This window comes from Calidris pugnax, unplaced genomic scaffold (genome assembly GCF_001431845.1).
Source record: "Calidris pugnax isolate Ruff unplaced genomic scaffold, ASM143184v1 scaffold816, whole genome shotgun sequence".
In the NCBI taxonomy this organism is placed as follows: Eukaryota; Metazoa; Chordata; class Aves; order Charadriiformes; family Scolopacidae; genus Calidris; species Calidris pugnax.
This window is the reverse complement of record NW_015091489.1, coordinates 6,624-18,096: the sequence shown is the minus strand read 5'-3', so window position 1 is coordinate 18,096 and position 11,473 is coordinate 6,624. Positions and strand designations below refer to the sequence as shown.

Genomic DNA, 11,473 nt, shown 5'->3' with positions numbered 1-11,473 from the left:
GATGGGTGGAGGTGGGTCAAGGATGGGTGGAGGTGGGTCAAGGATGATGGAGGTGGGTCAAGGATGGGTGGAGGTGGGTCAAGGATGGGTGGAGGCAGGTCAAGGATGGTGAAGGTGGGTCAAAGATGATAGAGATGGGTCAAGGATGGATGGAGGTGGGTCAGGGATGGGTGGACGTGGGTCAAGGATGGATGGAGGTGGGTCAGGGATGGGTGGACGTGGGTCAAGGATGGATGGAGGTGGGTTAGGGATGGATGGAAATGGGTCAAGGATGGTGGAGGTGGGTCAAGGATGATAGAGATGGGTCAAGGATGGATGGAGGTGGGTCAGGGATGGGTGGACGTGGGCCAAGGATGGATGGAGGTGGGTCCAGGATGGATGGAGGTGGGTCCAGGATGGTGGATGTGGGTCAAGGACAGATGGAGGTGGGTCAAGGATAAATGAAGGTGGGTGCTGGACAGACGGATGTAGGTCAATGATGGATGGAGATGGGTCAAGGATGGGTGGAGGTGGGCCAAGGATAGACCCAGCCATGTGGATGAAGGATGGACCCAGTAGGGCCACAGGTGGACGCAGGGTGGACACAGGAGGATGGATGGAGGTAGACACACCCGGGACGCAGGATGGATGAAGGTTTGTGAGAGGATGGACCCAGGAGGGACGCAGGACGGTTGGATGATGGACATGGGATGGATGGAGGCAGGTGGATGGAGGATGGACAGAAGATGGACACAAGTAGATGGAGGATGGAGCCAGCTGGACCTCCAGGATGGACAGAGGTGAATGGAGGATGGATGGAGATGGAGCGAGGTGGACCCAGGATGGACGCAGGACAGTTGGAGGATGAACGCAGGATGGATGAAGCCAGGATGGAGACAGGTGGACCTCCAGGATGGAGGTGGGTGGATGCACGATGGAGGATGGACACAGGATGGAGGTGGATGGACCTCCAGGGTGGAGGATGGACGGAGAATGGAGTCAGATGGACCCAGGATGGATGAAGAAGGAGCCAGGTAGATTCAGGATGGACAAAGATGGATGGAAGATGGATGGAGATGGATCCAGGTGGACCAAGGCCAGATGCAGGATGGTTGGAGGATGGATGGAGCCAGGATAGACCCAGGATGGACAAAGGTGGATGAGGGGTGGATGGAGGATGGAGTCAGATAGACCAAGATGGGTGGAGGATGGAGCCAGGTGGACCAAGGATGGACCCAGGTGGATGGAGGATGGATAAAGATGAAGCCAGATGGAGCCAGGATGGACATGGATGGATGGATGGATGGAGCCAGATGGACCCAGGATGGATCCAGGTGGATGGAGGATGGAGCCAGATGGACCCAGAATGGAGGCAGATGAACCTCCAGGATGGAGGTGGGTGGATGCACAATGAAGACTGGACACAGGATGGAGCCAGATGGATTGAGGATGGATGGAGATGGAGCCAAGGTGGATGGAGGATGGATGGAGATGGAGCCAAGGTGGACCCAGGATGGACAAAGATGGATGAAGGATGGAGCCAGGTGGACCCAGGATGGACAAAGGTGGACAGGGGGTGGATGGAGGATGGATAAAGATGAAGCCAGATGGACCCAGGATGGACACGGATGGATGGATGGATGGATGGATGGATGGATGGATGGATGGAGCCAGATGGACCCAGGATGGACAAAGGTGGACCTCCAGGATGGAGGTGGATGGATGCACGATGGAGATTGGACACAGGATGAAGCCAAGGTGGATTGAGGATGGATGGAGATGGACCAAGGTGGGTGGAGGATGGATGGAGATGGACCAAGGTGGATGGAGGATGGATGGAGATGGAGCCAAGGTGGATGGAGGATGGATGGAGATGGACCAAGTGGATGGAGGATGGATGGAGATGGACCAAGTGGATGAAGGATGGATGGAGATGGACCAAGGTGGACCCAGGATGGACAAAGATGGACAAAGGATGGAGCCAAGGTGGATTGAGGATGGATGGAGATGGAGCCAAGGTGGATGGAGGATGGATGGAGATGGACCAAGGTGGGTGGAGGATGGATGGAGATGGACCAAGGTGGACCCAGGAGGGACAAAGATGGACGAAGGATGGAGCCAGGTGGACCCAAGATGAACAAAGGTGGATGGAGATGGATCCAGGTGGACCAAGGCCAGACACAGGATGGTTGGAGGAGGGATGGAGGACAAGGTGGTGGTCCCGGGGGTGGTGGCATCACCTCACGGTCCAGGGCCCGGCCGGCCGAGACGGGTGGAGGTGGGTCAAGGATGGGTGGAGGTGGGTCAAGGATGATGGAGGTGGGTCAAGGATGGGTGGAGGTGGGTCAAGGATGGGTGGAGGCAGGTCAAGGATGGTGAAGGTGGGTCAAAGATGATAGAGATGGGTCAAGGATGGATGGAGGTGGGTCAGGGATGGGTGGACGTGGGTCAAGGATGGATGGAGGTGGGTCAGGGATGGGTGGACGTGGGTCAAGGATGGATGGAGGTGGGTTAGGGATGGATGGAAATGGGTCAAGGATGGTGGAGGTGGGTCAAGGATGATAGAGATGGGTCAAGGATGGATGGAGGTGGGTCAGGGATGGGTGGACGTGGGCCAAGGATGGATGGAGGTGGGTCCAGGATGGATGGAGGTGGGTCCAGGATGGTGGATGTGGGTCAAGGACAGATGGAGGTGGGTCAAGGATAAATGAAGGTGGGTGCTGGACAGACGGATGTAGGTCAATGATGGATGGAGATGGGTCAAGGATGGGTGGAGGTGGGCCAAGGATAGACCCAGCCATGTGGATGAAGGATGGACCCAGTAGGGCCACAGGTGGACGCAGGGTGGACACAGGAGGATGGATGGAGGTAGACACACCCGGGACGCAGGATGGATGAAGGTTTGTGAGAGGATGGACCCAGGAGGGACGCAGGACGGTTGGATGATGGACATGGGATGGATGGAGGCAGGTGGATGGAGGATGGACAGAAGATGGACACAAGTAGATGGAGGATGGAGCCAGCTGGACCTCCAGGATGGACAGAGGTGAATGGAGGATGGATGGAGATGGAGCGAGGTGGACCCAGGATGGACGCAGGACAGTTGGAGGATGAACGCAGGATGGATGAAGCCAGGATGGAGACAGGTGGACCTCCAGGATGGAGGTGGGTGGATGCACGATGGAGGATGGACACAGGATGGAGGTGGATGGACCTCCAGGGTGGAGGATGGACGGAGAATGGAGTCAGATGGACCCAGGATGGATGAAGAAGGAGCCAGGTAGATTCAGGATGGACAAAGATGGATGGAAGATGGATGGAGATGGATCCAGGTGGACCAAGGCCAGATGCAGGATGGTTGGAGGATGGATGGAGCCAGGATAGACCCAGGATGGACAAAGGTGGATGAGGGGTGGATGGAGGATGGAGTCAGATAGACCAAGATGGGTGGAGGATGGAGCCAGGTGGACCAAGGATGGACCCAGGTGGATGGAGGATGGATAAAGATGAAGCCAGATGGAGCCAGGATGGACATGGATGGATGGATGGATGGAGCCAGATGGACCCAGGATGGATCCAGGTGGATGGAGGATGGAGCCAGATGGACCCAGAATGGAGGCAGATGAACCTCCAGGATGGAGGTGGGTGGATGCACAATGAAGACTGGACACAGGATGGAGCCAGATGGATTGAGGATGGATGGAGATGGAGCCAAGGTGGATGGAGGATGGATGGAGATGGAGCCAAGGTGGACCCAGGATGGACAAAGATGGATGAAGGATGGAGCCAGGTGGACCCAGGATGGACAAAGGTGGACAGGGGGTGGATGGAGGATGGATAAAGATGAAGCCAGATGGACCCAGGATGGACACGGATGGATGGATGGATGGATGGATGGATGGATGGATGGATGGAGCCAGATGGACCCAGGATGGACAAAGGTGGACCTCCAGGATGGAGGTGGATGGATGCACGATGGAGATTGGACACAGGATGAAGCCAAGGTGGATTGAGGATGGATGGAGATGGACCAAGGTGGGTGGAGGATGGATGGAGATGGACCAAGGTGGATGGAGGATGGATGGAGATGGACCAAGGTGGACCCAGGATGGACAAAGATGGACAAAGGATGGAGCCAAGGTGGATGGAGGATGGATGGAGATGGAGCCAAGGTGGATGGAGGATGGATGGAGATGGACCAAGTGGATGGAGGATGGATGGAGATGGACCAAGTGGATGAAGGATGGATGGAGATGGACCAAGGTGGACCCAGGATGGACAAAGATGGACAAAGGATGGAGCCAAGGTGGATTGAGGATGGATGGAGATGGAGCCAAGGTGGATGGAGGATGGATGGAGATGGACCAAGGTGGGTGGAGGATGGATGGAGATGGACCAAGGTGGACCCAGGAGGGACAAAGATGGACGAAGGATGGAGCCAGGTGGACCCAAGATGAACAAAGGAGATGGAGATGGACCAAGTGGATGGAGGATGGATGGAGATGGACCAAGTGGATGAAGGATGGATGGAGATGGACCAAGGTGGACCCAGGATGGACAAAGATGGACAAAGGATGGAGCCAAGGTGGATTGAGGATGGATGGAGATGGAGCCAAGGTGGATGGAGGATGGATGGAGATGGACCAAGGTGGGTGGAGGATGGATGGAGATGGACCAAGGTGGACCCAGGAGGGACAAAGATGGACGAAGGATGGAGCCAGGTGGACCCAAGATGAACAAAGGTGGATGGAGATGGATCCAGGTGGACCAAGGCCAGACACAGGATGGTTGGAGGAGGGATGGAGGACAAGGTGGTGGTCCCGGGGGTGGTGGCATCACCTCACGGTCCAGGGCCCGGCCGGCCGAGACGTTGAGCCTGACGCTGCGACCGTCCAGGTAGAACCAGGTGGCATCTGCACCGGTCAGGCAGAGCTGGAGGCCACCGCTGCCCGTGTCCCCCGCCGGTGGCAGCCGGGCCACCAGGCTCCCGTGGGCGCTGTTCTCCGTGATCTCCGTGAAGAGGTTCCCAAAACCGCTGCATCCGTCACCCCGGGCTGGTGCCACCACCGGGGGGGGGGTCAGGGACGGGGACACGTGCCCGGCCACCCCCTGGTCCACGGGGTGGAGGTCCCCAGAGGTCCCCAGAGGTCCCCAGCCCACGGGTTCCTGTCCCCTGGGTCACCATCTTCACATCCCCACCTCCTGATGGTCATCCCCAGGGTTCCTGTCCCCTGGGTCACCATCTCCAGGTCCCCAACCCTTGGGTCCCCACCCCCGATGGCCATCCTCAAGGTTCCTGTCCCCTGGGTCACCATCTCCAGGTCCCCACCTCCTGATGGTCATCCTCGAGGTTCCTGTCCCCTGGGTCACCATCTCCAGGTCCCCACCTCCTGATGGTCATCCTCAAGGTTCCTGTCCCCTAGGTCACCATCTCCAGGTCCCCAAACCCTGGGTCCCCACCCCCATGGCCATCCTTGAGGTTCCTGTCCCCTGGGTCATCATCTTCAGATCCCCACCTCCTGATGGCCATCCTCGAGGTTCCTGTCCCCTGGGTCACCATCTCCAGGTCCCCAACCCCTGGGTCCCCACCCCCTGATGGCCATCCTCAAGGTTCCTGTCCCCTGGGTCACCATCTTCAGATCCCCACCTCCTGATGGTCATCCCCAGGGTTCCTGTCCCCTGGGTCACCATCTTCAGGGCCCCCACCCCCTGATGGCCATCCTCAAGGTTCCTGTCCCCTGGGTCACCATCTCCAGGTCCCCAACCCCTGGGTCCCCACCCCCGATGGTCATCCCTGGGGTTCCTGTCCTCTGGGTCACCATCTCCGGGTCCCCAACCCCTGAGTCTCCACCTCCTGATGGCCATCCTCAAGGTTCCTGTCCCCTGGGTCACCATCTCCAGGTCCCCAACCCCTGGGTCTCCACCCCGTGATGGCCATCCTTGAGGTTCCTGTCCCCTGGGTCACCATCTCCAGGTCCCCAAACCCTGGGTCCCCACCTCCTGATGGTCATCCCCAGGGTTCCTGTCCCCTGGGTCACCATCTCCAGGTCCTCTCCTGATGGTCCTCCCCAGGGTTCCTGTCCCCTGGGTCACCATCTCCAGGTCCCCAAATCCTGGGTCCCCACCCCCTGATGGCCATCCTCGAGGTTCCTGTCCCCTGGGTCACCATCTCCAGGTCCCCACATCCCATGTGCCCATCCTCAGGTCTCCATCCCTTAAGGTCCCCTGGGTCCCCATGCTCTTGGGTCCCCATCTCTCATGGTTGCCACCCCCAGAGTCACTATCTCCAGGGTCCCCATCTCAAGGTCCCCATTCCCTGGTGGCCTTGTCCCCCAAGTCCCCATGCCCTTGGGTCCCCATCTCTCATGGTTGCCCCCCCCAGAGTCACTATCTCCAGGGTCCCCATCTCAAGGTCCCCATTCCCTGGTGGCCTTGTCCCCCAAGTCCCCATGCCCTTGGGTCCCCATCTCTCATGGTTGCCCCCCCCAGAGTCACTATCTCCAGGGTCCCCATCTCAAGGTCCCCATTCCCTGGTGGCCTTGTCCCCCAAGTCCCCATGCCCTTGGGTCCCCATCTCTCATGGTTGCCCCCCCCAGAGTCACTATCTCCAGGGTCCCCATCTCAAGGTCCCCATTCCCTGGTGGCCTTGTCCCCCAAGTCCCCATGCCCTTGGGTCCCCATCTCTCATGGTTGCCCCCCCCAGAGTCACTATCTCCAGGGTCCCCATCTCAAGGTCCCCATTCCCTGGTGGCCTTGTCCCCCAAGTCCCCATGCCCTTGGGTCCCCATCTCTCATGGTTGCCCCCCCCAGAGTCACTATCTCCAGGGTCCCCATCTCAAGGTCCCCATTCCCTGGTGGCCTTGTCCCCCAAGTCCCCATGCCCTTGGGTCCCCATCTCTCATGGTTGCCCCCCCCAGAGTCACTATCTCCAGGGTCCCCATCTCAAGGTCCCCATTCCCTGGTGGCCTTGTCCCCCAAGTCCCCATGCCCTTGGGTCCCCATCTCTCATGGTTGCCCCCCCCAGAGTCACTATCTCCAGGGTCCCCATCTCAAGGTCCCCATTCCCTGGTGGCCTTGTCCCCCAAGTCCCCATGCCCTTGGGTCCCCATCTCTCATGGTTGCCCCCCCCAGAGTCACTATCTCCAGGGTCCCCATCTCAAGGTCCCCATTCCCTGGTGGCCTTGTCCCCCAAGTCCCCATGCCCTTGGGTCCCCATCTCTCATGGTTGCCCCCCCCAGAGTCACTATCTCCAGGGTCCCCATCTCAAGGTCCCCATTCCCTGGTGGCCTTGTCCCCCAAGTCCCCATGCCCTTGGGTCCCCATCTCTCATGGTTGCCCCCCCCAGAGTCACTATCTCCAGGGTCCCCATCTCAAGGTCCCCATTCCCTGGTGGCCTTGTCCCCCAAGTCCCCATGCCCTTGGGTCCCCATCTCTCATGGTTGCCCCCCCCAGAGTCACTATCTCCAGGGTCCCCATCTCAAGGTCCCCATTCCCTGGTGGCCTTGTCCCCCAAGTCCCCATGCCCTTGGGTCCCCATCTCTCATGGTTGCCCCCCCCAGAGTCACTATCTCCAGGGTCCCCATCTCAAGGTCCCCATTCCCTGGTGGCCTTGTCCCCCAAGTCCCCATGCCCTTGGGTCCCCATCTCTCATGGTTGCCCCCCCCAGAGTCACTATCTCCAGGGTCCCCATCTCAAGGTCCCCATTCCCTGGTGGCCTTGTCCCCCAAGTCCCCATGCCCTTGGGTCCCCATCTCTCATGGTTGCCCCCCCCAGAGTCACTATCTCCAGGGTCCCCATCTCAAGGTCCCCATTCCCTGGTGGCCTTGTCCCCCAAGTCCCCATGCCCTTGGGTCCCCATCTCTCATGGTTGCCCCCCCCAGAGTCACTATCTCCAGGGTCCCCATCTCAAGGTCCCCATTCCCTGGTGGCCTTGTCCCCCAAGTCCCCATGCCCTTGGGTCCCCATCTCTCATGGTTGCCCCCCCCAGAGTCACTATCTCCAGGGTCCCCATCTCAAGGTCCCCATTCCCTGGTGGCCTTGTCCCCCAAGTCCCCATGCCCTTGGGTCCCCATCTCTCATGGTTGCCCCCCCCAGAGTCACTATCTCCAGGGTCCCCATCTCAAGGTCCCCATTCCCTGGTGGCCTTGTCCCCCAAGTCCCCATGCCCTTGGGTCCCCATCTCTCATGGTTGCCACCCCCAGAGTCACTATCTCCAGGGTCCCCATCTCAAGGTCCCCATTCCCTGGTGGCCTTGTCCCCCAAGTCCCCATGCCCTTGGGTCCCCATCTCTCATGGTTGCCACCTCCAGGGTCACCTTCCCCAGGTCCACCATTTCTGGTGACCCTGTCCCCTGAGACCCCAATTCCAGGGTCCCCATGTCCTTGGGTCCCCATCTCTTGTGGTTGCCATCCCCAGGTCCCCCATCTCCAGGTCCTCATTCCCTGGAGACATTGTCCCCTGGGTCCCCATGTCTTTGGGTCCCCACCTCTCATGGTTGTCACCCCCAGGGTCACTATCTCCAGGTCCCCCATCTCCAGGTCCCCCTTCTCTGGTGACATTGTCCTCTGCGTCCCCAATTCCTTGGGTCCCCATCTCTCATGGTTGTCACCTCCAGGGAGACCATCCCCAGGTCCCCACTCTCTGGTGACATTGTCCCCTTGGTCCCCAAATTCAGGGTCCCCACCTCTCATGGTTGCCACCTCCAAGGTCCCCCATCTCCAGGTCCTCATTCCCTGGAGACATTGTCCCCTGGGTCCCCAAGTCCTTAGGTCCTCATCTCCAGGTCCCCATTCCTTGGTGACCCTGTCCTCTGGGTCCCCATCCTTGGGTCCCCATATCCTTGGGTCCCCATCTCTTGTGGTTGCCACCCCCAGGTCCTCCATCTCCAGGTCCCCCATCTCTGGTGACCCTGTCCCCTTGGTCCCCAATCCCTTGGGTCCCCATCTCTCATGGTTGACACCCCCAAGTCCTCCATCTCCAGGTCCCCCATCTCTGGTGACCCTGTCCCCTTGGTCCCCAATCCCTTGGGTCCCCATCTCTCGTGGTTGCCACCCCCAGGTCACCTCTCATGGTTGTCACCCCCAGGGTCACTATCTCCAGGTCCCCCATCTCCAGGTCCCCCTTCTCTGGTGACATTGTCCTCTGCGTCCCCAATTCCTTGGGTCCCCATCTCTCATGGTTGTCACCTCCAGGGAGACCATCTCCAGGTCCCCCTTCTCTGGTGACATTGTCCTCTGCGTCCCCAATTCCTTGGGTCCCCATCTCTCATGGTTGTCACCCCCAGGGTCACTATCTCCAGGTCCCCCCTCTCTGGTGGCCTTGTCCCCTGGGTCGCCATGTCCTTGGGTCCCCATATCCTTGGGTCCCCATATCCTTGGGTCCCCATATCCTTGGGTCCCCATATCCTTGGGTCCCCATATCCTTGGGTCCCCATATCCTTGGGTCCCCATATCCTTGGGTCCCCATATCCTTGGGTCCCCATATCCTTGGGTCCCCATATCCTTGGGTCCCCATATCCTTGGGTCCCCATATCCTTGGGTCCCCATATCCTTGGGTCCCCATATCCTTGGGTCCCCATATCCTTGGGTCCCCATATCCTTGGGTCCCCATATCCTTGGGTCCCCATATCCTTGGGTCCCCATCTCTTGTGGTTGCCACCCCCAGGTCCTCCATCTCCAGGTCCCCCTTCTCTGGTGGCCTTGTCCCCTGGGTCCCCATGTCCTTGGGTCCCCATCTCTCATGGTTGTCACCTCCAGGGAGACCATCTCCAGGTCCCCACTCCCTGGTGACATTGTCCCCTGGGTCCCCAATTCCAGGGTCCGCATCTCTCATGGATGCCACCTCCAGGTCCCCCATCTCCAGGTCCCCCTTCTCTGGTGGCCTTGTCCCCTGGGTCCCCATGTCCTTGGGTCCGCATCTCTCGTGGATGCCACCTCCAGGTCCCCCATCTCCAGGTCCCCCTTCTCTGGTGGCCTTGTCCCCTGGGTCCCCATGTCCTTGGGTCCCCATCTCTTGTGGTTGCCACCCCCAAGGTCCCAATCTCCAGGTCCCAGTTCCTTGGTGACATTGTCCCCTGGGTCCCCATGTCCTTGGGTCCGCATCTCTCGTGGATGCCACCTCCAGGTCCCCCATCTCCAGGTCCCCCTTCTCTGGTGACATTGTCCCCTTGGTCCCCAATTCCAGGGTCCCCATCTCTCATGGTTGCCACCTCCAGGGTCACCTTCCCCAGGTCCCCCATCTCTGGTGACCCTGTCCCCTGAGTCCCCAATTCCAGGGTCCCCATGTCCTTGGGTCCCCATCTCTCATGGTTGCCACCTCCAGGGTCACCTTCCCCAGGTCCCCCATCTCTGGTGACTCTGTCCCCTGAGTCCCCAATTCCAGGGTCCCCATGTCCTTGGGTCCCCACCTCTCATGGTTGCCACCTCCAAGGTCCCCTTCCCCAGGTCCTCATTCCCTGGTGGCCTTGTCCCCCAAGTCCCCATGCCCTTGGGTCCCCATCTCTCATGGTTGCCACCTCCAGGGTCACCTTCCCCAGGTCCACCATTTCTGGTGACATTGTCTTCTGCGTCCCCAACCCCTTGGGTCCCCATCTCTCGTGGTTGCCACCCCCAGGTCCCCCATCTCCAGGTCCCCATGACCCAGGTCACCATCCCCACCAGCCACGGGGTCCCTGTGCCCCCCACCCCGTCCCCGGTGTCCCCATCCTCCCCGGTGCCACCACCCGTGTCCCTGCTCACCTGTGGCCAGCTGCAGCGCCAGGCAGGTAGCCAGGAGGGCCGGGCAGGACGGTGACGCCATGGGGACCAGGTGGCCACCTGCAGCCGGGCGGGGGTTGGGGGGCGTTGACGTCGGGGTGAAGGACCAGGGCTGGCACCTCTGTGTCCTTGTCCCTTGTGTCCCCATGGTCCCATGTCCCCATCATCCCTGTCCCCATCTTGGTGTCCCCATGTCCCTGTCCTCATCCCTGTCCCCATCTTGGTGTCCCCTGGTGTCCCCATGTCCCTCTGTCCTCATCCCTGTCCCATCTGGGGGTCCCCTGGTGTCCCCATGTCCCCATCCCTGTCGCCATCTGGGGCTCCCCTTCCCCTGGTGTCCCCATGTCCCTGTCCCCGTCTTGGGGTCCCCTGGTGTCCCCATGTCACTGTCCTCATCCCTGTCCCCATCTTGGGGTCCTCTGGTGTCCCCATGTCCCTCTGTCCTCATCCCTGTCCCCATCTTGGGGTCCCCATTCCCCTGGTGTCCCCATCCCTGTCCCATCTCGGGATCCTCTGGTGTCCCCATGTCCTTGTCCCCGTCCCTGTCCCCATCTTGGGGTCCCCATGTCCCTGTCCCCATCCCTGTCCCATCTGGGGCTCCCCATGTCCCTGTCCCCATGTCCCTGTCCCATCTGGGGCTCCCCTGGTGTCCCCATGTCCCTGTCCCCGTCCCTGTCCCATCTTGGGGTCCCCTGGTGTCCCCATGTCCCTGTCCTCATCCCTGTCCCCAGCTGGGGGTC

At 60.3% G+C, this 11,473-nt stretch overlaps 1 protein-coding gene across 1 annotated transcript in view; it reads right to left on the bottom strand.

Moving 5' to 3' along the window:
• LOC106899792 (cadherin-related family member 5-like) overlaps positions 1–10,856 on the bottom strand; it is a gene marked incomplete at its 3' end in the record, with an annotated part of 24,260 nt that extends 13,404 nt beyond the window's left edge. Inside the window, exons 1-2 of the mRNA XM_014961709.1 lie at positions 10,716–10,856; positions 4,819–5,033 (exon numbers count right to left, since the gene is read on the bottom strand). Coding sequence (XP_014817195.1) covers positions 4,819–5,033; positions 10,716–10,776 — 276 coding nt within the window. The remainder of the gene's footprint in view (positions 1–4,818; positions 5,034–10,715) is intronic.
• Between the last annotated feature and the right edge of the window lie 617 nt (positions 10,857–11,473).